We start from the raw sequence: 27,729 nt of genomic DNA, 5'->3' as shown, positions 1-27,729 counted from the left end.
CTTTTTGAATTATTAAAAAAGCTCTAATCAGACTCTCTTGTTTGCAATTTTCCACTCCCACAGTGAGCACCAGGTGAAATTAAACTCGTTATTTCTCGTTCTGCCTCGCTGAATTTGGCATCAGTGTTCAATTACAATAGAAGATCCTCCATAATTGGCATAATGAGGCGCAAAGGCGCGCACAATGGCGCGCACAATGTGGTGTTGTGCTCCCCATTTCGCAGGAGATGGGCTTCTTGATTGGGCTGTGTGCGCCATGAAAGTCACAGTCGGGGATACAACTAGTCTACAACCCCCGGTTTTATTTAGATTGATCTCAATCGGGCAATAAGAATTTTGACCCGTCTCATTGTGTTGCTGACTTTCCCCGGGCCGTATTTCAAAGTGTCTATACCCTTTGAGAGGAGTGAATTGCACCCCTCCTGCCCCCTCCCTCTCTCTCCCCCTGGGCTATTGGGTAAAGGCAGTATGCAAAAGAAACAATGCAATGCATGAAACGTAATATTAATCTCCCCGTCCTGAATTCAGACAAAGCGCTGTGGAAGGTGCACGTCTACAATGGTTATTGAGTGCTCACCCAGCTGCGCAATTTTCCCCCGTGTGCCCAACCAAGTCGGGAAAAGGTCATGCAGGGCTTTGAATAGTTTGCTCAATTACCGCCGACACTACAGACACACACCCCTGAGCAGACATGTGTGCAATACCAGTTCAAGAACCAGACCAGAGCAAAAGATTATAATATAAATAGATTCATATTTATTTATAAAAGTTGTTTTACACAAAATATATCTGTTAAATTGAATATTTACATTTTAGGCTACGGGAAACGGAGAACAAGTGCATACATTAATTAAGGTCTCCTCACCACCTAATTAAAAATAACAACAATTACATCCTGTCACAGGTAGAAGCCTTGATATTGCTGCCCAGTCACACAACTCATACATGCAGACTCACTGCCTCTCTGACAGCTGGTTCTAAAAAAAAACACTGTTAGGAAAAGTGGCAGTGACATTGTTTGTTTGACTCAGTGTACAAAAATATGTCTTCATGATAAACAGGTCATTGTACGTTACAATTTTTGATAAAAGGGGAAACTTGTACAACAAAATAGTCTGTTGACGCATCATCTTTGTTGTGTCTTCCAGCAGACGTGGCAGCTGAGGTGGGCAGTCCTGCTCTGATGAAACTCTCATCATTCAAGTCCTCTGCAGAGTCTGCTGCTGTGTCACGTATTAATTGCACTTATTCAACCAAAACATCACCAGCCCTTTATGTCCACGCCTCATCGTGACCCTGTTCCATGCAACATGAGGCTACCGCTCTCTAGGACACACACTCTCTCTCTTTCTCACTATTGCTTTGCTTCTGCAGAAGCAGCCCGGGTGAGGGAGGGAGGCAACAGATCACTTCCAAGCACGGAGGGCAACACTGACGCCTTCAGCAAGTCTTTGTCAGCATTTTTTTAGAGATGCTTTTACGCACAGCAGATTCTGTGTGGTCTGGATGTTGTCCGCCTCAGTACCTGTCGAACCAGGTTGTAAAGTCCAACAGCTCTTGCTCCTCAGAGCTTAGAGGTTCGTAACTACCTTCGTCTGATGAGTAAGTGGAGTGAGGCGACTCAGGGTCGGCGGAGTAGCTATTGGAAAGTGTCGGGGAAGGCAACCCGCACTGGAAAGCAGCCGACACTGCGTCGTGCTCGTCTAAAAGTTGCTGTAAAGCCCTGATGTACTCCACCGCAGACCTCAGGGTCTCCACCTTGCTCATCTTCTTGTTGGCGGCGCCGTTTGGCACATGCTGACGCAGCGTTTGGAAACCCATGTTGACTTGCTTGACACGGTTCCGCTCTCTTTCGTTCCGCCGCGCCACAGCCACGGGCTGCTGCTGGGGGATGGAGTAGCCGAGTCCGTTGAAGCTCAGTCTCCGCTTGCAGCGCAGGAGTTCTGGTGAGCTGGAGCGCTGTCTCTTCAGCACCTTGGTTTTGCTTTGGAAGTCGGCTTCAGTGGTGGTGTTAGAGTGCACAACGGGGACGCTGCAGTCCTCAGCTGGCGCGTGCAGGCTGATGGTGGCGCGTCTTTCAGTAAGTCCAAAGGTGAATGCCGTCTGTGTGGTGGTGATGGTTGTAGTTTCCATCTTGTTGACAGTTGTTTAGGAGGGATGGATGCAGAGGATTGTTGCAGCCTCTATCAGTGGGACAGGAAGAAAAGTAGGAAGCGTTGGCAGTGTACAGCTCTCGTGTCCTTCGCGTGGGGACCGTGTGGCTAACTCTAGTCCAAGTCTCTCTCTTGACTGCTTACTCCACGAGCCGATCTGACCCAAACTTTGGCAGCACTCCTCTTTTTCAACACGCGCCCCCAACACACACCCCACCCATCCCCTTTTTTTTTTTTTTTGGGAGACGCACGCTTCGACGCGAGGCCCCGCCCCCGCTGTGTGATTCTTCTGCACGCCGACTCCCCCGGGCCAGGCGCGTGGCTCCGGGAGCTCAATAAACAATCCCGAGCTTTCACTGCGCCGGGAGCACGCGCTGGGCTCATTTACATTCCAATGTCTCTAAACTTGAAGGCCCATTGGTCGATTCAAACGGCCTGCAACCGTGCGCAAAGAAAGGAAGGAGGAAAAAAAAGACAGCGAAAGAAGAAGGAAAAAAAGAGGAGAGAATAAAAAAAAAGTGAATGGTTTGCTTCTTTGAAATGCCTTTTGAATTTGACAATGTACCCCTGGCAAGTCTTCAAATTATCAGTCTTCCCCCCTCGGCCATCTTTCTCCTCCAGCTCTTTACAATCACAAATACCAAGGACGCTCTCTGCTGTATCCAGGCTACAGCTTTACAGAGCCAAATAAACCGCAAGCGTGTCTCTAAGCACAATAATTGGCATTTATAAAGCTCGTGCAGGGACGCGATTTATTCAAAAGTAAACATCATGTTTTATGACGTGTAGACGTAAAGTGGACTTTATAGTCACTTCTCTAACAAGTGTTCCGCAGGTCCAGTTTAATGCCACTTGTTTAACAAGATTTAACAATAATTGTTAATTTCAGTGCACGTCTGTAACTCTTATGTGACTGCCAAGGCTTATCTCGATTTTGCATTTTTACGTAGCACGTAACCTGGTAACAGTCTGCGCGAACTGAACGTGGACGGCTGCAGCGTTTCAGCACCACGTCCGACTGGACAGTTAAACACAACAGCATCACCAGCCTTTTTATAGGCTACCGTTTCCCCAATACAAGTCCATTCGTTTGTGGTTAAATTTACTCAAAGTTGTGTTCAGTATCGTCAAAGTACCTTCGACGAAGATTTTGTGGTTTTGGAAAAGTCACCTCACCAGAAACTTGCTGGTGAAACCTCCTCAGCGGAGGGGTAGACAAGGCTCTGAGGACACGACCGTGTCCTCGGTTAAAATGTGACACTTGTGGCCTCTGGTGGCTAAAAATTGCAACTACCTCATTTAACTCAACATAGCCTACAAATGTATAGCCCATTGTTCAGAGAGGGGGGGGGGATTCCCTGACAGCTACAGGTTGAACGTCTTCTGGACAGAGATTGCTCTGAACTCTATCCAGCTCACATGAGCAAAACAAAAGAGCTGTTTTTACACCTTTCATTTCCACAACTACATTCTACCACTAGAAAAAAAAAAACATGTAGCCTATATAAAACACAGGAGCAATGAGAGTTTGATTTCCTTTTCATGCGCTAAGAGGAAAAGTTTTAAAAAGAAAAGTGAACTAGTTAATATAAAACACACATTATGATTTTGATCACTTGAGTATTTCAGGCTTTGGTCAAAAGATTTAATGTTACTGTTAAATCTTGACTGTGTAATACAAAATGTGATCCCCATTGCACCTGTGCCAAACTCACAGCACACATAACTTGTCCTTCTTCTTTATAATTAAGTGCAGAGGCATTGCTTGTCAACAGGCAAGGCAACTGCTTGGGGCCCCAGACCATTAGGGGGCCCCAAATCAGCCGAAAATGTACACATTTGCAATGACAATAGGAAACTTCCCTAAGGGGGCCCCGTTTGACTGAAATCGCTCTTGATGCCGGTTGAACGCTGGATGGAGGGCCCCCCAAATGATTTTTGCCCAGGGAGTCGAAACTGTCTAGAATCACCACTGATTAAGTGTTTGTGTTATACTTATGAACTTTAAATTAAGATGTCCATGTATAATCAACTTTTTGTCTTTGTTTGTTTTTGTTTTTCCCGATATGATTTATGAAGATTTCACTCCACAGTGCTGTAATGAAGACCTGCACTGGCTGATGTGTCTTTTGTTGTGCTTATCTTAAGTGTTTCTTGGTAATCCTCACTTTCAATTTCCCCTTTCTCTCGCTCACATCTGCCTGATGTCCCACTTGTAAACAGCAGGGGGCGGCGAGAGAATATGGAAGTAAAAAACCTCTCTTTAAGCCACTGCAGCCAATTATAATCTGAATCACACAATAAGTTACAGTTTTTGGCTCAAGTCTGGAAATCATATTGTTGAAAGCTGAAGCTCATGACTCCTGGATTTCTATACAGTATGAAGGATTATGCTGCTATTTTCAGTTGTTGGAGCCTGCAGTACAGTTGGGTTTGCATGTAAGATACTGTTCAGTGAAGTCAAAGCATTTTGGAGGAAATCCAGAACAGGACAAATGGGTTTTAGTAAAAGGTTATGGGGACTTAAGCAGGACAACAACGCCTTCCCCAATCCAAAAGATCTCAATGAAGTGTTTTCAATAAATAATGGACACTGGACAGTCTTTGAAACCCATGGAGAGATGTCAAGTAATAAGATGGTAAAATACATCTGAAATAGATTTAGCAGAGTGTACCATGTAGTGTTGTTAAATCAAATAGCAGCCACTCTATACAGTGAATATAATGTAGCTACATAATACAATAACATATCCTAGGCTATCCGATCAAACTGTCATGACAAAACATCTTAATATAGATTAGTTACGCCTCCACATAGAAAACAAACACTCACAAGTAAAAAGAAAATACACACACACACACAAAGTAACAGAAGCTGCTGCCTGCCAAAGTCTAATTCAAAGGTAGGGGTGTGGCTGTTTGTGAGAGCAGGTGGCAGGCTTACTCACTGAAACTCAACACGCCCGATTTTATGAGTTGTTGTTTTTTTCTAATCAAAGGCTTAAGTCAACAAAACATGTGTATCGTTCTGCAAGTGAGAGTCACAGAGAAAGAAAGACAGAGAGAATAGGAAGATTTAAAAAGAAAGAAAGAAAAAGGATGGGGAATCCAGAAACTTTCAAGATTCCCCGGTAAAATCCCCTTTTTAAAACCTCTAAGTTGAACCTTAGAACCTCGCAGGCAAGCTGATGGGACTTTTTCCTCACTTGGATATCTTATGCAGGCCACTTCAGGATCGCACTATTCCAAACAGCCTTTTGGTTTTACAGACAAACTGGCACTTACGATATTGCCTTGAATACATTTGGGAAATAGGATATGAACCTCCAGTGTGGTTCTCCAATCACCACACTACATCCTTCCTCAGTGATGAGCCCGTGTTGTATGCAGGGCAACGTTCACAAGGACAGAGTACTTCCAATGAGCAGGAAAAGGGAAGTGATCCAATAGAGCATGTATCGCTTCCCTTTTCCTCAGACATGTAAACTGGGTTGAGATATTTGCTTAAAATAGTGGCAGGCTATTGCATTGGTGTTATGATTCTCAGTTCTTCATTACCGCATGTCGGTGGTGGAAAAAGACAGAAATGCTCCCCCTTGACGCCAGTGAAGAGAAGCATTATTAGTGAACTTCAGCATGCACACAGACGCTGCACATTGTACCTGACCTTTTGTACTGTCATAGTGGGTAACAGGTTGGATAAGAGTGGGGAAGGGGAGAAAAACAAAAATCATATTTCACAGTTGTGTTATCCTTTGCAGAGAAGTTAGAATGCATTGATGGCTAAAATAAAATGTGAAGCTTCTAAAGGAGAAAACCTTATCTTGTCTAGAAGCTGAACTTTCATGCATGTCATAGAGACGAGGGTATCCCCACACAACACTTTCACTCACTGATTATAAAAAGCCTGTCTCATTCAGACACATGACAATACCAGACACCTGGATCCTAACTCTGAAAGTCCCTCCGGATACACTGCACAATTGTTGCAATCTAAAGTACCACTTACGGTATGTGTTAATGTGGCTGAATTCACAGGAACCGGGTGGTTTCATGGGACACTATTTTAGTGAGCAATACCTTTGTAAAAACACACACAGAACAGGTGGAGCTCCTTTTGTATCAGCTAAATGCCCCAAAGCTAACCCACTAGTATCATCTGTATAGAAAAAAACAACAACTTGATACATGTTCATTTTAAAATGTCTTGTATTATAATAAAATGATCTGTGATGTGCTATAACAAAGTTTGTTAAAATGGACTGCACTTCCAACCACTCAAGACGCTTTACACAGTGTGTCAGGATTCATCTTTTCACACACTATGTGCCATTCAAGGCAGCTAAGCCTTGTAACATTCTAATACAGTGTAGGCTATGTCGCTGGGGGCAATGTGGGACTGAGCGTCTTTTGTGAGGATACTTGGACATGTAGACAGTCGGAGGGGTGAAAGATGGTGTTCAAAATAGAGGATGACCCTCTCTACCTGTGAGCCACAGCTGCCCCCAAATATAGTTTCAGGTTTATGATCACAAAGGGACACTGAGTATGCTTTGTATCACTTGCTGACTTGGCAAGTGATGCAAAGGAGTTTAATGTGCACTTGAATATAAATCTTAGTCTGTAAGTATTTGGTGCCTGTTGTTTGTGAAGAAAAAAATGCAGGCCCCGCAATGTTTTTGGATGCACCAGTGTTTCAAAGTCTGATGCATCGTTTTGTAGGCTACTGCATGCAAAGACATGTCACTTGAGCCTTCTCATGTTAAATATAGAATCATTAAATATTTAGCCAGGATTACGTAGCTCTATGTAGAGGTTCAACTTGTTGATGAAAATACAAACATACAGTCTACACTAGGCTTTACATTACTCTAGAAAACAACACAATACATAGGCCTAGTTTAGTCAGGTCCTATGAAGTGTACGGGAAACGTAACATTATCGCACAATGTCTCCGACTCCCAGTAAACACAACATCAATGACGTGGTTTTGGGAGTGGATGATGAAACGCAGAAGATGCGATGATGCAACCGGAAAAAAAAGGTGCAACAGTATCGCTAGGCCTTCTTTCACTTTCTCCAGTTTATCAGATAAGAGAAAAATTCCACTTTGCCTGACAGACCTCCTCTTGCTTCCGGTCTGCAGAGGAGGGTGTCTTCGATATCTTTACCGTGAACGGGCCCGTCTTGTATTTCATGCTCTGTGTGAGGCGATAACGTTTTGATCGTTCACGAATCAAGCTCACCCCCCTCGTACGTCGGAAATGCCACAAGGAGCTGCACCCTCCCACGGCGGGGGATGGGGAGGGGGGAGGAGACTATGACCTCACATGGTGTCACGGCTGTTTGGGAGGTAAAATTGCAGCCGGAGAGCTCTGAGCATTCAGATCAACAGCTCAATAGAGAGCAACACCTCTGCAGAGACATGCAAAGGTAAGGAAGTACACATCCTCATCTTATTCTCTTATCCTCTGTTAGCACAACATGATGAGTATTTGTTTTGTCATGAGTGGAGTACTCAAAGTGTGAACGATTTAGTTCCTTGTGAAACTTTGTTTATAAATGTAGTCAAATGATTTCATATTAAGTTCTGAATTTGTCTTGTAAAGTGTGCATGTTGCTGCAAACTATTCTGCCTGACTGTGTTGAGGGTTGCATTGATTAAAAAGCTGCTTGGAGACCAGATTTTCTCCTTTTTTTTTTATTGTCAGTGTACAGTAATAGAAGAAGAAGAAGAAAACACTTGGCTGTGTCTGTGTTTGTGCGGTTCAAGTGCTTGTCTCTACTTCCTCTCTCCCATTATGAGATGTTTCATGAAAGAACAACACTGTCATGTTTCCTCTCAGCCCTCCCAAGCCTCAGTTTGCCAGCTGGCTCATCCAGCAGGTGGGGACAGACCAGTATGCAGGCCTGCGCTATGTGGGTGAAAACAAGTTCAGAGTCCCCTGGAAGCACAACTCTAGGAAGGACTGCAACGATGAGGACAGTAAAATATTCCGGGTAGGTACAACATCCTTTATCAAACTTCTTTTATCTGATACTGTGAGATTAGACAAAGTGTTGATGGCTTTTTTTAATGTTCCTGACACAGTAGTAGTAACTTAGGTTTTGCAAAGAATTAAGATATACTACTATTCCTCAAACAATCATAGGCCGCCTGTGTAATTAATAACACCAGTTTATTAGGAAGTCCTCCCTTTAATCACTGAGTGGTGTTGTGCTGCCAGCGGGTATTACAGCATACCAACATCAGTGGTGGCACTTCCACTTTGATCCAGTCAAAGTAGAGGCAAAGTAGCAATACCACAGGGTACCGCAGATTTGTAGTCTGCCTTTTGTTTGCATGTTGATTGCAGTGTTTCCTTTTAAATGGTGGATGCAGTAAGTGTGAGGTTGTTGTCGAAAAAGAATGTGGAGCCTGTCATGACATTTCATTAAGTTGGCCTACTTCCCCCCTGTATCGTAACTTCTGCTGCTAGATAAATGCAGTGAAGTTAAATGTGCAATATTTCCATCTGAAACAAAGAGAAGTTTAACTCTGAGAGTCTCTCATGAATGGAAAGTTAAATGCAAGCTAACGCAGGGAGTCATCCCATTTGAATCCGTCTCTGTGTTCTTTGGCAGGCTTGGGCAGTCGCCAGTGGGAAAATCAACGAGTTCCCCACCGACAAGGCCAGGTGGAAAACCAACTTCCGGTGCGCTCTGAACAACCTCTCTGTGCGCTTCAAGATGGTCAAAGATAACTCCAAGAATTCTGACGACCCTCATAAAATCTACGAGATTATCAACACTGAGTGTAAGACAGTGGTTATCTTATCCAAGCTTTTGACTTTGGAACAATTTTACGTTTGAAAGTAATTTAATGTGGGTCTGTTTTGTTTTTGGCAGACAACTATGCAAGCTTGCTGGCACAAGACTCCCAGGAGGATTTGGACATGTCTGTGGATATCCAAAGCTCTCCCATACAGTGCTTTCCATCAGGAAACGAGGTGCCCAATTGCAGATCACAAAAGGTTTTCTCTGTAATGTTTCCTCTTACGTATTAAATCCCTAACTTCTATTTCTGTGTTCTTGCCTAATCAGCTTAATCTACTGAACAGTTTGGTGGCCTTGGATCTTGGCAACCATCCGCAAGGTACAGAGTCTCCTGAGAAAATGAAATACTGCGTATGATATCAGTTTATTATGTCCTCTCCACCTGTTTGTGATTTGACATGGGCAATAATCGAGGTTAGTTGTTGTTTAATCTCATTTTTATTGTCTTTAACAGAGGAGCAACCCTGGGCAGAGAACTATGGCCAGCCGAATCTACCTGTGGTTGAAAGCTATCCTGTAGTGGCTGAGAACATCCAACAGCATATACCAGATCAGCCATCTTACTACGAGGGTACGTTCAGCCAAATGAGATTAAACTTATTTTTAATGAGATGTAATGCTGCTCTGATTTTCTATAAAGAAACTGTCTTTTTTCGCCCTTTTTATTTCCTCTTACAGTAAACATTCCATCGACTCTCAGTCCTCCTGTTCAGCCGACTATTTACGACCTTGAGATCTCCATCCACTACAGGAAGAAAGAGATGCTAAAGGTTACATTGAACACTGCTCGTCTCCAGCTCCACTACCATCATGAAGCCCCTGAGTTCAACGCCTATCATCTCTGCTTTCCCTCCACCGAGGGTCTGCTGGACCAAAAGCAGGTGAATAAGAACATCAGTGATAAAATGTGAAACTGACTTCATGAAAAAAAAACTACCTAGAGCTATCTTCTAGGTCGTTCCCTGAGAACCACACGCCAAGGGGACTTTTTTTGTTGGCATTGTGCAGAGAGAGAACCTACTCTGAAGCAGGAACTAAAAAGGTTACTTTAAACTGGGTTCTAGGAACTTAAATATAGTTCCTGCGATGCAGAATCAATAAAAGGGGGAGGGTTTCAACAGTTCATAGAACTTTGAAAAAGTTCCTGGGGTCAGAAAACACCTTTTTTTACTTTTTATTTTTGGGCTATTTGTGCCTTTATTGGAGAGATAGGACAGTGGACAGAGTCTGATATCAGGGAGAGAGAGAGTGGGGAATGATGTGCGGGAAAGGAGTCACGGGTCGATTCAAACCAGGGTCCCCCCGCTAGGAGGACTACAACCTCCGTACATGGGGCGCACTCACAAACCACTGTCCCACCGGCACCCTCGAAAGCGCCTTTCGATATAATCAAACAATTAAATGTAATTTCATTTAAAGTACATTAACGGCCTTTCTTTTAATGTAATTTAAATCGACATTTTCTGGCAGTCGGTCTCTCCCTGGCCTTTGTCAGCACATTATCGCTTTTCTTGGATCAGTGGAATAATGTAAAACCATTGGCATGAAACTGCTTTGCAACACTCACATGCTGAGAACAATCACGTTACAGATATGCACATGATATTTAAATACATCACACTCTTCGGCTTTAAAGGAGAGCTGAAAGAAATTTGGGATTTTCTCTTCCACAAAGAGCTTTGATCAGCTCGGATACAGAGAACGGAATTTATGTTTCTGCAAGTGCTGCTGAGACTCGACAATGTGAACCGGTTTTCAATAAGAAATCCATCACAGGAAGTCTACACGGTACCTTAACACTTCAGGGCTTTCTGTGGCTCCTTCCATCTCTGCCTGTGATCCCTCTGTAATAAGTCTATCAGAAGAAGGTCTCCGACTGAAGTAGAGAGGAAATAAAAAGTGGTTGCACCAAAAAACAATTGATTACAACATAAACAACAAACTGCTAGAAAATGCTGAGAATCAGAATCAGTGGGTAAAGCCTCCTTGTGTGTATATAAAACTCAACATGCTAAAATGACAAAGCTTTTCTTTTTTTACATGAACATTTTGTTAATGACTTTTCTCTTTACACTAGATTGAATACACCAACCGCATCCTGAACAACATCCAGAAAGGTCTCCTCCTGGAGGTGCAGGACACTGGTATCTATGCCTACAGACAGGATAGGTGTCATGTGTTTGCCAGCACCAGTGACCCCAGTGTGGCTCACCCAGACCCCAGGAAGATCTCCCAGAACACCATGGTGGAGCTCCTCAGCTTTGAGAAATATGTGAATGGTATGAACAGCAATAGAAAATACATCTTGTATTACTACTGTTGCATTTGACTTAAAGCTAGCATGAAGTCGGCATTGTGAAATAAGTGAGCCCACCTTGATCTGTTTCAGAATTGAAGCAGTTTAAAGAGAACAACGGCAGCTCTCCTGAATACACCATCAACATGTGCTTTGGAGAGAAGTTCCCGGATGGAAAACCTCTAGAGAAGAAACTCATCGTAGTAAAGGTTACACTCCTTTCTGCTTCGTTTTTCTTTTCTTTCTGAGCTTCCTTTTGAACATGCACGCAGTATTCATTATAACTTCCTTAAGTATTGAGGTTTTAATTGTTTTGAATGTCTCTATGTGCGCCTATAGGTGGTCCCTCTGATATGTCGATACTTTCACGAGATGGCCCAGATGGAGGGCGCTTCGTCTCTCCACAGCGCCAACGTTAGCCTCCAGATCTCACACAACAGCCTCTTGGATCTCATTCACACCGTCTTCGGTGTACCAACAGCTGAAGAGCCAGCGCAGGCAGTCACTCCTTTTCTTCCTACGATCTGAAGGTTTCTCTCTCATCCACCTCCAACAGGGTCTAATTCTACTACATACAGGACCACACCATGTTACAGCTTACTTTTCATTTGATTGAATACAAATGAACAAAACTGCTAGCTTGTTTAATGTGTCATAGTCTTAACATTGAATTGGGTATTTAATCATAAGCCAGTATTTATCATCTGTCACCTCATCTTCCTGCTTTGCATTCCAGCCTGTTGACTTCATGTTGTCATTATCATATCAGCACAAAACTGACAATTTTATCACTACATCAGCAGATATGAACTCCTTAGCTATATTACTGTTACATGACTTAAAATGAACTCTTAAATGACTACTGTAAACGTCAAATCAGCTCCTAATTTAAAGTGTTGTTTTAGACATCTGATTAGATATTTATAAGCTCGTAAAATGAAGATAAAGAATGAAATGATGTGTTTTGTATGTGTCATGACACCCAGTGTCTCTGGTGAACTGTTGCACTTCCCTACTTGTTTGAAACATTCTCATCATCTTGCACTTTTTTTTTTTGATGCTGAAGATCTAGCTGTTAAGATGTTACGTGCATTGTTTATTGTTGAATCAAGTCTCAGTTCTTTTACGTCTGTGATGAAATGTATGACTTGTAAATGCTGAGAGATCTTTTAATAAATCCTTTTACAAAAGCTTGAGGGTGTAGTCGACCGCTTTCTTACGGCCAGTTCAAGTAAAATCACTTCACTTTGAAAAGGGAACTTCTTTTGACATCTCCGGAAGCTGAGGTTGAGCCATGAAAAACTTGAGAAATGAAGACAAGCATGTTTTTTTTTTTTTTATTAAAATAAAATCCCTGAAAATTAAACACAATAACCAAGAAGAGTGTCTTTACAGTTTTTAAGCGATCAGTCTGAAAATGAAGACGTATGCAGTGAATGAGGGAAGATAGCACTATGAGCTTTAAACCCTTTAAAGTGGTTTTCATGAGCATTACTGGGGAAGAAAGTAATCCAAAGTAGTAATGGATATCACCGAGAGTAAGTGTCAGGCTAAACATGCAACATATTCATGAATAGATTCTACAGAAACCTCCGGGGTCATGAAATGATTCCCATCTTTAGGCATGTGTTTACTATCAAACCTGCATTAGAAAATGCAGCGGACGACAAGAGGTTTTATTTTGTTTTTCTCTTTATATGTTCTTTGAATTAATCCTTAAAAAATATGAAATTCTGTAGATTAAATTAGCTGAATACTTATCAAACATTGAGTAAGAAAATCAGAAAACTGCTTTATTTAAAATGGTTTTGGACATGAGAGCACCAGGTTTTGAAAGTGACTAAATCTAGACATGAATACTTTTTCAAAATAAGAGGTTGTGCAACTAAACCATTAAGACATAAAGTCTGCAGTACACTAAAATCTAAATACTCCATCATGGCATGATGGTCTTGATTGTTTGAAAACAGAATGCCCGTAAATAAAAATGACATCTCACTTCCTCAGAGAAATGATGCCTCTTTTTATTCATATTATTTTGACGCGTTTGACACAAAAACAAAATATTTCCTTGTTCTTTAAAACTTGTTTCATACACTTCAGTCATGGGTCAAAAAAAGCTTCACTAATGAGAACTTAAGAATACGTTTTTTTGAACGGAAGAGGCTGTTTTTTTAAGAAAAAGTGATTCAATGACTGATTACACACTACAGAGCCATGTAGGAGACAGATCACAGAGGCTTTCATTTATATAACATACATCTATTCTACTGGAGTTTCCATTTATATAACCAGCCAATCGCAACAGGCAGCACAAGAGAGGAACATAAGAGAGGATATCAAATCTAGTATTTACAACCAACTCTAAAATTGTTTCTGTATTACTCGGATTCATTTTCTACAAAATTGCATAACTGTGTCTTTTGCCTCAAATATGCATACTCTGCATACTTACACCACTTCTCAACCATTTAAATGAGTTTTGACACTGATAAATACCCCCTCCCACAAAACAAAAACAGTCATAGAAAAACACCTGTGGAGAAAGCTACCTGATTTCCAGCTCCATGGAAGAGTCTCAGAGTTGCCTCTTTAAGGCAAAACCTCAAAGTCTCCTACTGGTTTGTATGAGCTGCACTACACCAAAAATCTTGAGACACCAACGGGTGCTGTTTAACGATTCAGCATAAAGAACTTGTCCTCAAGATTTAGCTGAGATGAAAATATTAACATTCCATCTTGAAGCGGTGAGCAAATCTTAGTTAGTTCAGTTGTAAAACATACCTAAATATATGAATGAGTGTTGTTCATGTGTGGCTGTCCTGCTTGTAGTTCAAACCTCTCTCTTTCAGGGGCTGTCAGAGGTTTTCATGCCCTCAGTCTGAGCCTCCTGCTCCCTCCCTGTGTCCTCTCCTCTCTTGTGTTTTCTGGCATGTTTGTATTTGTCCACATATGCCTTGACTAGATTTCCCACCTTGACTGGGTTGATCTCTCCGCTCTTGCTGTGGCACACCTGATGACCAGGAACACAAAATGATCACAAATCATTTCTCAAAAAAATTATGGAAGAGATGATCTGAAAGTATCTCTCAAAAAATAAACAATTTTAGAAAGTTGTTGGTTGACATATCTTTTTAGTATGATAACAAAATCTATAGCCCACCTTCTGGACGGCTTTGCGCAGAATCTCTTTGTATTCCTCCTTGTTGATGTCTCTCCTCTGGTAGAAAGGTTTAATGGCTAGCTTCACCTCCTCTATAGCTCTCTCCTGCATGTGAAGCTTCTTCAGGTAGTACTGCTGGTAGATTTGAATTAAATGTCAAAAGTACTCTTGAAGAAGATGGAGCAGGACAAAATGTGCAAAAAGCAACATTTAACAAAGTTACAGTGGTAAGAAAGAACGTCCTTTTAAGAGGCAGAAATCCTGAGCTAAAACCAGACTGATGATGAACAGCAATCTGTCAAAACTGCGTCGGATGATGACATAATACTTATTGATTCCAAACATCCAAAAGTGATATTTACCTTGTCTTTGTTCAATGTATCCCCTTCCTCTGACTCTACTTGTCCAGTGGTTGGTAACCCCTCTGGTTTTGCAGCATCAGATCTAGAGGAGCGAGCACCCTTTCTGGAGGTGTCACTCACATTTCCAGTGATATCCTTAGAAAGTCAAAGGAGCGTATAAATGGATGACAAGATCATGACAACTCTAAAAGAATCCACTAGGAATAAAAGATACATTTTTTGTTATAATTCTTGTACTTTTAAATTAGTTTTGAAGCCTATGGAGACTTAAATATTTTATAACCCTCAGCAATAAGATAAGGAGTCATCTATGAAAATATTTTGACATTAAATGTGGAGTCAACAACTGTTATTTCCCCAGAATGGCTTTTAGTTTCGATTCACCTGAAAATGCTCCAGTATCAGTTTTCGTTTTAACCATGTCATTCTACTCAGTCAAACACATGTGCTTCTTTTAGATAAACACTGCCACCCTCTGGCCTTTTTGTCACATGACATTTTAGACACATTTCTAAAAGTAACAAAGGTTAAATCTCAAGTGACAAGGAATGCTCTCCTACCTGACTGGTTGATTGGGATGTCGAGGAAGGTCTGCGAAGTCCTTCCTGCTTCAGCCTCAGTTTATAAAGAGCCAGTTCTGTGAGAAAAGAAAAATTAACTTTTTTAATTGAGAGACAGATACAGATACAAAACACACTGGGTAATGGTCCCTTTCTATATCATAATTCTTTACATCACTTTTAAGGTTAGCCGGATCGGTTAGCAGGAAGTTATCAAGTTATCTGAGCCGCAAAGTGAAACCTATGAGGTAAAAAAAGTAGTAGCAACACTTACTGCTTGACGATTTCTCTGGCTGCGGCCCCTCAGGCTCCTGTATATTCCATGTAACCCTCTTCACATGAGTCTTTGATTTAGCTCCTAGTAAAGACGACACCTGCTCTCCTTCATTCTTTCCCCCCTCTGTGTCCTTCTCCTGTTTGATGGTTGCACCACTTCCCCCAGTGGGCTCTGACTTTACATAGTCCAGGTTGTCTAGCATCACATCCACATTAAAATCATCATCTGAGTCGGAGGGTTGCAGAACTTCCTGCTTCACGGAGAGCGTCGACTCGACAGTGTTTGGTTGATCAGCAGAAGCCTCGTGGTGAGACTGAGGGACTGAATCCTGAAGGCTGTCTGATTTCACAGGTGTTGTGAGTGATGACAACGAGGTGACAGAGGGTAAGGCGCATAATTCTGGGGAGCTTGGCTCAGATTTAATTATTAGCATTTCACATCTCTCAGTCTTAACTGGTTCTTCTTTGTTCCCTTCCTCATGTGTTCCTTCCCAAACAAGGGTGTCAGTTACTTCTTCTTTAATTGGTTTAATAATAGGAGTATCTTCAAACATATCCAGACATGGTTGTTTTTCTTTCTTAATTTCTTTTCCAACTTTAAACTCCTTAAACGTTTCTGCTGTTGTAGCCTGGCTCTCTGTTTTGAGGTCTTTGCCTTGCTTTGTCACTTCAGAGACAGCAGTGCAGATAGGAGTGTCCTCTTTTTTCACAGAAGTAGCTTTCTCCACCTTGAGGGAGCTTCCAGTGATATCCTTCTCCTTTTTCTTTAATGGTTTTGTGTCTTTAGTGGATGAAGCACTCGACCCAGACGTTGTCTGTGAACTCTTGGATGATGAGCCTTGGTCTTGTCTTCTCTCTCTGGAGCTGGACCTAGACCTTCGTCTCCTCTTGTCTTTGGACCTCGACTCTTGCTTGTCTTTAGAGGGGAGCGACGACTGTTGAGGTCGAGTGTGGTCTTTTCTCCTTTCCTTGGATCTGGATCTCGACCGTGACTTTGACCGTGATTTTGAGCGAGAACGACCACGTTTACGGTCCTTTGATCTCGATCTGGAAGGTGATCTAGAGAGAGATGTCGAGCGAGATCGAGCATGTCTCTTGTCTTTAGGCGGTCTTCTTTTCTCAGGTTCTCTCTCTCTGCCATCAGTCCTCTCGTTGCTTCTTTGTTTATGTTTTTTTCTACTTGAATGCTCTCTGCTGCTAGAGCTGGAGACGGACCTGAAATCAGAGATGATAGAAAAAAGCCTCAATTAAAGAAACATTTTTAGGAATCAAAGTGTCAATCAAGATGGTTATGTATGACACCAGGAAATTGGAACCGAGAATCGCATATTTACCTGGATCGCCTCCTGTCTTTTGATCGTGACCGAGACCGTTGTCTCTTTATGCGGTTCCTGTCAGGGGAGTTGGACTGAGAGCTTTCTGAGGCTGAGCATGCCTTCCTCCTCTCTCTGGACCTCGATCGCCTGGAACTTCTGTCCTTGTTCTTCTCTTTTTCCTTATGCTGGCCTCCTGCACTCGACGTGTGATGGTCTCCTCTCCTGCCTCTCTCTGTGTCTGAACTGCTAGAGCGCCTCTCCTTTGATGCATGAGAGGTTTTCTTCTTATGGCCCAAATCTCTTGACGGGGACTCTGACTCTGTTTTGACTTCTGCCTTTAGTTTCTTCTTGATGGGAGCAGAGCTGGATGCGGGGGCATTGTTCTCAGAGTTGGGGGCTGCATTGTGTGACCTTTCAACTCTCCCCTCATTCACTTCTGCAGTCACTCTCTCGGTCTTTATATGAACAACGCTGTGATGAACAGGTGGAGGGTTGCCTGCTATCGCTGAACATGTACTGTTTACTCTATGTCCAGTTTCTTCCCCATCTAACCCTGGCTCTTTCTTAAAATTAGTGTCAGGAAATGTTAGTGTTTCAGGCTCAGGGTCTAATAATCCTGATTCTTTTTCAGTCTTTACAAATACCTCTGAGCATCTGACCTCCTGTGATGTGTTTTCCTGAGCTCTGGATCCCCTTGGTTCTTCTGGAGAGACCTCAATCTCCTGTGTTTCAGTTTTCACACGAACTAGGTCCTGCTTGTTTTGCACTAAATTCTTCCTGTTTCCTAAACGAGGAGCTTTCACCTCACGTGAGGTGCTTTGGGAGTGCTCAGCTTCATCGTCTGAGCTGCTCGAGTCTGACAACGTGGGATCAAAGGGATCATAGATAGTATCGCTGTCTTGTTCCTTTTTAACCTGTGTCCGTGTTGCCAGGAGCATCTGTTTATCCCTGTGCAGCTGTTTCTTCCTCACGTCATCTTCCTTTTTGCTCCTATGTTCCTGCGTGCCGCCTCCAGTAGAGGAAGAGGATGACGGCACGCTGAGCCGCCTTGACTGCCAGGAGTTCCCGCTGGAGTTAATGCGGAAACTCACGGATGACGAAGCTGCTGAAGAGGATGAATAATGTGACTGGCTGGAAGGAAACCCAGTGGAGGAGGATGAAGAGGAGAATGAGTTTGAGAAGGCAGATGATGAGGATGCTCCGTCAGGTCTCTGTCGACCTTCAGCTCTGCCCTTTTGCTGGTCTACACTTTGCTGCCTTCCCTTGTCCCCAGCCAGGCTGTTCATGGCCGTATCTGGCATGCCATAAACATTACGTCTGGGAGTAGAGTTACTAATACTTTCCCTACTACTACTACTTTTATCACTGCCACTGCCAGCATCTGGACTAGTTCCGCAATATATGGCATCACTGCTCTCCTTTTTTATTTTTGGTATCCTAGGAAGAACTGAGACGTCTACCCACATAGGCTTTATAGGTGTTTTTTTAGGCTGGTTGTTCTTGGAGCTGGAGTCTAAGGTGGGGTGGGTGGAGTCTATTACTCTATTTGTTCCTCGATGATCAGTAGAATGGGTGGGTCTGATTGGTCGAGATGGCTGCAAACTGGGATGACCTCGGGGTGGTAAATCAGAATGGGGAGAGGGCTGGATGCGGCTAGCTGAGGGGGGCATGTTGTGGGGTAAGCGAGAGGAGCTCTGGGAGAAAGGTCTGCTTGTGGGGTTATGTGAAGATCCTGGTAGGTCTCCGTTGTTGTGGAGCGGCGGACATGCATCTCCTTGGTTGGGTGACATCACTGGATTGATGTGGGGGCTGGCGTCACCTGAGCTGCAACCTGGCTTTGATGCAGAGGGTATCACTGTAACACACACAAAAAAGTTATTAAAACGGTGGAATAAAAAAGTTATTCTTTAAAGTTGATCTTCATACTACAAGTGTTGCTGGAGCTTTTTGACCTCTTCAGGCCTTTCACTCTCCATGCTCCTTGGTAGTTGTTGAAGTTGTGCCAGAAAGCAGTTGTACTCTGCTTTAACAAAACATGTCATCAAATCTCATTGGTGAAACAACACACACTTACTTGGCTTTGCAGATTTAAGGGAACCATCTCGGTTAATAACAACATCAGAGCTGTCCATCAGGAGCATGCTCTGTCCTGTGAGAATGCTGCCCAGCAGGTCAGGCACGGGAGCCGCCTCCACAACACCTCCTGATTGGGGGACTTCTATAGCCCTCCTCGGATAGCAAAGCAAACGTTCCATTAGATAAACAATATTTCTTGAGTAATCATCTACCTGGTTTTCATCTCTATGAAAAAAGAGACAACTAAGAAACCTCACTATAATAAGACTTGACAAATAAAACTTAGATAGGTTTACAGCGTTGGGGGGGTGGGGGGACACGCCGACACGACAAATGTGTTACTTTTCATGACAGCTGCCCTTTTCTATCAGAAAGGTATCCTTAAATGACTTCTTTCCCTGATTACGGACTCTATCCACTATCCTATCCCTACAATAAAGGCACAAGAAGCCCAAAAACAAATCTTTAAAAATTAAAAAAAACATTTTTACTCCCCTAATATAATGGTAGGGGAAACACTGGATATGATGTGTGACATGGTGCACATTTGCAGTGTTTTTAGTTGATGATAAATTAATAGTAGATTTTTAATTAGCTCTTCCACTGTAGTTATTAGCTCAAGTGTTTGCAGACGTCTGGATTTCAGGTGTAATAGCAACATTTTATATTTACATTCATGCAAATTAAGCTTTTAAATGTATTTTTACTGAAATGAAGAGAAATCCCTGATATGTTGAGACCTAAATACAACTATATTTAATTTATGTCATTATAAACAGAAGTCATAACATTGTTCATGCCATTCTCAGGCATGCCGCAGTAAATGCTTGGTCCCTTTAGGATTGTTAAAGGATGGTAGGTTTAACATGGAAAATAAATAATCCTGCATGAAAAAATGTTGATGCTTACCGAGAAAGGCTTCCAGTGACTGGTCGCGCTACAGGCTGGTGGGATCGAAGAGCAGAGCGAGAGATCCCTCGTCTTTTGGCCTCCAACAGCGATGTCACACGGCCGTGCTGCTGCTCTTCTTCCTCACTGGTCAAAGCAATACCATAAGATACAATTTAGTTAATAATTAACACTGTCAATGCAAAGATCCATGCAAAATAAACATTATCCACACATGTACTATGTACTTATATGAGTATATAGATTGATATAAACAGCAAAATAAATATGAACTATATTAAATATTCAAACGTTTAAATTGGTAGTGATTGTTTGACCACCAAAAACTAAACCTCCATGTGTGGTGCATACTGGATCAAGGAGTCAGGACCCCTGGACCATGGCATGGGTGGCCCATAGTATGTACCTCTATTCATATTAACCGCTAAAAATATCAGAAACTTCAATGAATAATCATAGTTTTTAAAATGGTCTTCTCACCGATCTGCAAACGGATCCAGGTCAAATGGATCTCCGTAGATAGAGAGGGATGCAGCACCTATGTCAGCGCGCATGTTGCTGAGCGTGTGCTCTGATGGACGGTACACTGTAGGCAGCGAAGAGCTTTTCTTGTCCTTTACAATTCCCAGATTATTAGCAATACGACTTCGAGCATTGGCTGACTTTTTCAACACCTAGCACGAGAAAAAATATCGTATGATTTATTTGTTAACATTTAGTGTTAGACACGTTCAGTGTGAAGTTTAAAACCAAATCACGTAAATTGTAAGTTTGATGTTAAACATGAACTCACCAGCTTTCTTCTGGATTTAGTCCTTCTCACTCTCCGTCTCCTCCTCTTGACTCCTGTACTTCCTGCTTTTCCTGTTCTACCCTTAGCGGAAGATGTCTTCTTGGTCCTTCTGCGCCTAACTGTTCAATTGACCATAAATGATCACATTAACTAATTTGACTTCAAGACTCTGTTTTTTTTTTCTTCTTCTACAAAACATGTTTATGTTTGTTCTGTGATTACACTAACCCATGCTACAAACGGTACTTGTTCATGTTGTGTGAGCGTGCTCACCAGTCTTGCGCCGGCGGCTGGATGGGATGCGAGGTGCGAAGTTCCTTATATAAACAGCCGTATTGAGCCCGGCCACCACAGCATTAATAGTATCATCAAGCCAAGTGGACTGCATCATGTATGTGGGAGCCAGCTAGTAAGAGAAAATCATTACTCCAAAGTCTGCTTTAAAAACATTATTTGTCTCAAGTCCAAACAGTACTCTCAACCACATGCATTGCTCCAAAACACAAACATCTCAATCAAGAATCAGATAAAAGAAAAATGAAAAACACATGCGGTAGTCTGTGCAGTCAGTCGCACGGAGGTGTTTTAACCCATTACACAACTCAATATCACATAAATGTGACAGTGTTAATTATTAGTTCATTAAAACAATTGCAAATTATGGAAAACAATAAAACTTTTCTACAAATTTGAGCCTGGCACATATGTTGTTAAAGTGAGTTTGATAATAAGCCAAGACTGAAGCATCACGCCTCATGCCAAACCTGCGATGTGCGTGCCTGTGTGATGCGATGTCGGTTGACATTAGCTCGGACTCTCTCACTCTGCTGTGTCCGGGCGATAGCTCTGGTTGGACCCGGAGCGCGGGACTGGGAGCGACTGGTGGTAGGAACGGCGGAAGATGGAAGGCTCTCTGTTTCACTGAGTTCTTCAGCTGAGCCCCCTGAGTCAGGAAGATTAAAACATACGGCTTCAGCCTAAACAATTCTTTCATATCTAGAAGAAAGGGTGGCTTTTTGGGGGGCGCTTACGAGCAGCGCATGGAGTAGACGTGTTTCCAGAAGCTCCTCCATGCCAAGTTGTAAAATCTATATTAGTCTATTTAACTTTAAAAAGCCTCAGGAACTTCCCTGATACACTGAGGTTCAACTTGTATACTTTTTTTCTTGCGTCAATATGCCTAAGAAGCCGGAAAACGTCGATTCACGCCGACCTGCTACAGCTAAAGCTAGCGGTGTCTCTTTTAGCAAAGCTACCAGCGAGGACACGATGATTTGCCGCTGATGTGGGAGAAAGTCTCGGATAAGATCCTGAAACATATTAAGGACAGGTTCGATAAGCTGGAACAGACTCTTCAGGCGGTACAAAGCTGTCAAGCCGAAATGCTAGAGAAGGTTGAATCTATTGAGGAGCAGATGTCGGAGCAGGATAGCCGCATAAGCAGTTTAGAAAAGGCATTTTCCAGCCTCAAGGATGAAAACAACGCACTCAAGCTCAAGGTGGACGACCTCGAGGGCAGGTCGCAACAACATTAAGATAATCGGCATACCTGAACAAGAACAAGGAGGTAAACCAACTGAGTTCGTCGAGGCCCTTATCCCGAAACTTCTCGGAGAAGACAACTTCCAATCATCGGTGATAATTGACGGGGCGCACCGGACCCTGCAACCGCGACCCCTGACGGGAGCCAAGCCCCGCGCCATCATAGGATACACAAGCTGCTATCATATCCCTTGACGCCCAAAAGGCATTTGATCAGATTGAATGGCCTTATATGATTGAGACATTAAAACGATTCGGGTTCGGAGGGAACTTTATAGAGTGGGTAAAAATAGTTTATTCTTCTCTGTATTGTAAAAAACAGCTATAAATAAAGTATTTAAAAAAAAGAAAGAAGAAAGGGTGGCTTTTAATAGATGTTTTATATGAAGGCAAATAACTTTAAGGACTTACTTGAGTTGCGGTTGTTGGCTACACACTCAGGACAGAACCATTCCTCTACAGGAACGGAGTCAAGAGGTGGCGTGAGACACTCCATGTGATACCTATGAAACAAACAGACTTCATAAATCTCTCTGTTGATAAGAAATGTCACAGCTTTTCAGACTGACTTTAACACCAATAAATGGGCTATCTAGTTGAGTGATATATGAATTAATCTCACCCAGCATCGCAACCGTCACAAAGCAAGAGGCGGTCTTCTCTGTCGCTGCTCCCACACACCTCACAGTTGGTCTGCTCCAGGTCCACATCTATGATTTCCTCCTGACCTTCCTTCACAGGCTTTTGTACGGTGATCTTGTTGTAGCCATCAACACAAAAACGACATCAGACATAGGTCATAAACATCACTTGTGCATATCAAGTAAACTGAGCTAATAAGTGTACCAGAAGTTGTGCTAACAAAGAGTGAAAACCCTTACCACTTTCTTCACTTTGCCTCCAAAACATTTTCTTAGGTAGATGCTGTTGAAGGCAATACGGTCTACAGGACAAGAGTTTGCATTCTGAAAGGGGGAAAAAAAAAAACAGTGGAAATTAGCTACTCAAGTTCCAAAACACCAGATGCATTTTCAAGGCTAAGACTGATAATAATTTTAAAAAGAAAACAGCTGATGAAGTGTTTTCTGTACATGAAGTCAGACCCACCTTCGCCCACTCAAGGATGCAGTCGAGGCAGAAGTAATGCTCACAGTCCTCTGGTGTGGCAACAGGCTGGCTGCTGAAGGAGTTAAGGCAGATGGGACACTTATCTGCGTCCTCATCGGAGCTCAACTCTGCAAGGTCTGCAGAGGTTCCCCCGAAAGCTCCACCCTCAGCCTTAGCATTTTCCTCCTCTTCGTCATCTGATAAAAGTAGGTAAAAATGTATTGTTTATGTTCTACATATACTACAATAATAGAACATGTTAAAGTAATACAAAGTCAAGCATTTTAAAATCTTGTCACACCATAGTTGAGTGTAATGGAAGCTTATTTTTCCTGTCTCAACTCTACAGGAAAACTAAGTGTAGAGGCCATTTTAATCATGATAACTTTAGTTTCAGAAGTATGGTTTAAGTTTGTGCTAATAGAGTATATTTTTTGTGTTGTTAGAAATAAGTATTAATTTATGAGAAGTACTTGATTTGACATGGAAACCTTTATGGTGAATAATGGATTTATTTGGGCATATTTTGGCAGGTATTTTGTGTTATGGGTGGGGCCGAGTTAATTAATTTGGGTGCGATGCACAGGTGGTGGGAAGAAAAAAGTAGATTGTTTTGTTTGTGGACTGTGGTGGAGGTATAGGAGCCACGCAGCAAATGTTTTTTGATCGTGACCTTTTGTTATGAGTTTTGATATATTCATTTTGGATTTGTTCTGGAAACAAGTGGAATTACAAATAAAATAAGAAATCAAGTGAAACAACGGATCTGTGAGTATATTTAAGTGGACACGCATCAGGAACGAACAGGTTAGCTCCTATGACACAAGTGACAATTTTTATATGACACACAAGAAGAAATTGCCACTACACTAAGTTTGGTTAAGGTGTAAAAACTCTAAAATTGTGTGGCTTGAATAAAAACAGAATCAAATTTGGAAATACATGAACCTTTATCAGGAAAAAAAAAAGAAAAATCTGGCCAAAACAAAAACAGGAGGCATGCAACCACTACCATCTTTGACAAAAAAATATGTTGCACATTAAGTCACTCTTACCCTCTTCCTCTTCATCCTCCTCCTCCTCTTCATCGTCCTCTCCATCTAGATTATCCTCCTCTTCTTCTTCCTCTCCACTGTCAGATTCTCCCTCATCAGACTCCGCTTCATTGTCCTCTGAGTCATCTGGGAGGCAAAACAATGTCAAAATACACACAATGCATGACGTTTTAATGTTTTCAAGACCAATTCCAGGTTAACTCCTTAAGAAAACATGTTATGGTTTTGAAAAAATGCTTGTTCGTTGAGCTGCTTACGATATACAACAATTTGAATCACTCTACCTGAGATGGCCCACAAAGCAGCCCTTTTTCCTTTGTTGTGGGATGTACTGCGGTTGATCAGCTCATCTTGGCTGTCATCTTCATCCATGGCTGACCATCAGAGCAACAGCTGAATTGTTTTGTTTTTTTCTGACAGCTCTTCTATCACGTAAACCTAAGGAGATAGACTACAATGGCAGATAGCAATGAAATAACATATGATCTGAATAAAACAGGCTTGAGTTGATAAAAGTCAAATTACAAAAAAAACCAAGGTGTGTTAATAAGTTGTTAAAAATGTGGTGTATTTACAACATCAAAGGCAGCCAATGCACTCATGTTTATAAGGAAAACGATTTTCAACCAACTTTAAGGAACTGCAAGTCTTTGAGCAGAAAGCATGGGCTCCTGGTCTATTGGATGTAGCAACAGTGAAACGTCAAATTAAGAAAAGCGAGGTCTTTCTGCTACCCACGAATGGCAATATAACAGGAAATAACTCAATAAAACGACTTTCTAGTATTCTCATTTACTGACAGGCACGAAGGTGTAACCTAGCCAGTCAGCAGCAGCCTGCAGACGATGCTAATGCTACATTTGTAAACAAAGAAACTAAGTCGAGAGCATAATGTTCCCACCATGCTTTGTAAACAAAATACATGTTGCATTCATGGAGAAGAGAAAACATGGATAAAGATGCACTGACAAGTACCCAGGACAAGCATGTCACGCTGTTCTTACTGAACAAATGGCGCTAGCTAGTAGAGCGTGTTAGCTAACCCCAGAATAGCAACATTTAGCGAACGTCCGCTGCAAGCTCCTCCGTGGTCTCCTACAAACACTCAGTGTGTGGGGCTTAAAATACTACCATTTAGCCCCCTTAACTAAAATATCCTATTCCAGATTGAGTGGCAAAATCAACCAATTAGACATACCCTATTAAGTAATACGAGGTATTGGTAAGTAAGAGTGATATGAAGTCTCCACAGTTGTTGAGTGACACCACCGGCTGGCTATCGACGGAAATGGCCGAGTGTGCTCAAACGATCGTGACTTTTAAAGAGACAGTACCCTTTTTATTCTATAAACTACAGTACATAGTTCAGTAAGTGCAACACACACAGGGTTTATAAATTACATCTTGAGCGCCCTTGTTTAACAAATCTAGCTAGAAATCGAATTAGACAAGTTCAGTTCATCTGAAAATCACAAATACATTAACTACCATTAATATGGGCAAGTTCGCCTATTAAGTGTGTAAGTATAGGTTCATTTACTGCCTGTAACAAAAATAATAAGGTGAGGTGTTTTGCCTGTGGTTGATTATTTTTATAAATGGTAGGGAGTTCCAGCTTTTCATTTTCCTTATAATTGAAATCTTTGTCAAGGAAACAAAACATAGAAGGCAAATAAATAAATAGGCTAAATATCATAAACAATTAGGAAATCAAGCTCATAATAATATAATGATAATAACTTTATTTATAGGCTTTAGCACCTTTAAAAACGAGGGTTTACAAAGTGTTTTTTTTTTTATTTAAGCAGAAGAAAAAAATAGAAATTAATATATAGCCTAGGCCTATGTGTAGGCTGTATTCTTGTGTTTTATATGGCTAATATGTAGGTAAAATACTCCCCATTAAGCCTGTTATGAGCTACATTGTAGTTCTGACTAAAAATGAGGATCAATTTCTCAACTTGCTCTCATTCAAATCTTACAATGAATGTCCCAACTTCCACGAGAAAAGGGCAAAATTATTGTCTTCTATTGATCTTCATCTATTAGTTTACAGACATTTCAGAATTGAGAGAAGCAATATACAATGGCTCATTGAGGCTAAAACTGTACTCACTAGGTTTCTAAAGAGGTCATTATGCGACACATTTCCACTTCCAGACTCTACCCCACAACAACACAAACAAAAGAGATAAGCCTACTAGCCAACAATGTTTTCTTTTTCTACACTAAAATTCTCAAACAGTGGCCCTGCTTTCTCTAAAGTCTGTTTTTCTTCCTCTGTAGATAGGCTATATTAAACTATCTTCCAGTAACTTACAAATTACTAACATCATTCTGCTTTATTTGCAGCATGCTGTAGATAAAGTTTTAACTTAATTGCATTTTAATTGGATTAACAGGTATTTACTAACAACTGATTCGTAGCTTCACATGTTTAGCTAAAGGTCTATAGTAAAGGAACTTATAGTGGCCACTGTATAGGAGTACAGGTGTTTCCTGAGCGGCCAGGACATACCAAGCCTGGAGCAGTGAGGTTACAGCAGTCTAGACTGACTGTCGCCCCCATGTGGTAGCTTTCATTTGATAAAATCAGTTGTTACATAATACATTGTAATCCAGATTTGCTACTTTTATGTCATGGGGTTATGTGTATCCTGGCTGTGAGTAAGCCAGACAGAGCTTTGGCTGTCAAAAATGGTTAGAGGGAAATACAAATTATTGACCCACCTACACTAAAAAGGGTTTGTTAAAATCACAGAGAAAAGAGAGAGAACATCATGTTCCAAAATGAAGAGAGAGGGGGGGGGGGGGGGTGTTGTGATTTTCATGTCTCTAAAAAAAAGATTGGTTTGTCACAGAATAACTTCACTTTGTTAATAACATTGTCACAACTATATTGTCACTTTGTTTTGTATTTTGAATAACTTATCTTTTAATTTGTAGGCCACAATTAATGCTCTGTACTGAACTTTGAACTTTGTCCATGTGATGTTGATATTTAAATATTGCTCTAATTTAAATTTAAATTGTACCTTAAAATTGCTGTGATGTAAGGTTGTTACAAACTCTCATTCCTTAAATAATTGAGTGATCATCACCCTCCTCCTCCTCCTCTTCTTCGTCATCATCAGATCAGACTGTCATGCTGCATCCTTAGTACGTGCACAGCCACACTCTGCTCATGGCAACACTGTACACAAGTAAGCCGAGTTCAACCACTTTACACTGTAGGGGTAGGGGCGTCCTTTGTCAAACCTAATTTCCCCTCTCCATCACACCTCCTATAGCAGCTGTCGCATCAC

The 27,729-nt window shown here is 41.8% G+C and overlaps 3 protein-coding genes across 5 annotated transcripts; 1 reads left to right on the top strand and 2 right to left on the bottom strand.

Moving 5' to 3' along the window:
* Positions 1–1,089: 1,089 nt before the first annotated feature.
* On the bottom strand, positions 1,090–2,328 carry ascl1b (achaete-scute family bHLH transcription factor 1b). The gene has a single exon (XM_061036564.1). It carries the CDS (start codon positions 2,131–2,133, stop codon positions 1,519–1,521), a length of 615 nt encoding a protein of 204 aa, XP_060892547.1. The 5' UTR covers positions 2,134–2,328; the 3' UTR covers positions 1,090–1,518.
* Positions 2,329–7,437: 5,109 nt separating this feature from the next.
* Positions 7,438–12,461, top strand: irf7 (interferon regulatory factor 7). Its single transcript, XM_061036563.1, has 10 exons — positions 7,438–7,586; positions 8,000–8,153; positions 8,778–8,949; positions 9,042–9,142; positions 9,237–9,288; positions 9,424–9,540; positions 9,648–9,850; positions 11,047–11,248; positions 11,359–11,474; positions 11,605–12,461. Exons 1-10 carry the CDS (start codon positions 7,453–7,455, stop codon positions 11,791–11,793), a joined length of 1,440 nt encoding a protein of 479 aa, XP_060892546.1. The 5' UTR covers positions 7,438–7,452; the 3' UTR covers positions 11,794–12,461.
* An 807-nt stretch (positions 12,462–13,268) lies between these two features.
* Positions 13,269–25,730, bottom strand: phrf1 (PHD and ring finger domains 1). 3 transcript variants are annotated; one of them, XM_061036560.1, is made up of 19 exons: positions 25,623–25,730; positions 24,709–24,875; positions 24,425–24,550; positions 23,370–23,566; positions 23,144–23,227; positions 22,885–23,018; positions 22,674–22,765; positions 21,485–21,663; positions 20,994–21,126; positions 20,721–20,839; positions 20,408–20,601; positions 19,928–20,053; positions 19,017–19,171; positions 16,961–18,797; positions 15,625–16,841; positions 15,351–15,427; positions 14,791–14,925; positions 14,429–14,563; positions 13,269–14,278 (listed from the first exon to the last, which is right to left on the bottom strand). In XM_061036560.1, the coding sequence occupies exons 2-19, from the start codon at positions 24,794–24,796 to the stop codon at positions 14,114–14,116; spliced, it is 5,193 nt and encodes a 1,730-aa protein (XP_060892543.1). In that variant the 5' UTR covers positions 24,797–24,875; positions 25,623–25,730; the 3' UTR covers positions 13,269–14,113. The 3 variants fall into 3 exon arrangements, with proteins under 3 accessions (XP_060892543.1, XP_060892545.1, XP_060892544.1); XM_061036562.1 differs by having other exon boundaries at positions 14,429–14,560; XM_061036561.1 differs by having other exon boundaries at positions 24,709–24,862; positions 25,623–25,702.
* Between the last annotated feature and the right edge of the window lie 1,999 nt (positions 25,731–27,729).

The sequence above is a fragment of the Labrus mixtus genome, chromosome 4 (assembly GCF_963584025.1).
Source record: "Labrus mixtus chromosome 4, fLabMix1.1, whole genome shotgun sequence".
NCBI lineage: Eukaryota > Metazoa > Chordata > Actinopteri > Labriformes > Labridae > Labrus > Labrus mixtus.
Note: the sequence above shows the minus strand (reverse complement) of the source record. Positions and strands in the feature narration are given on the sequence as shown.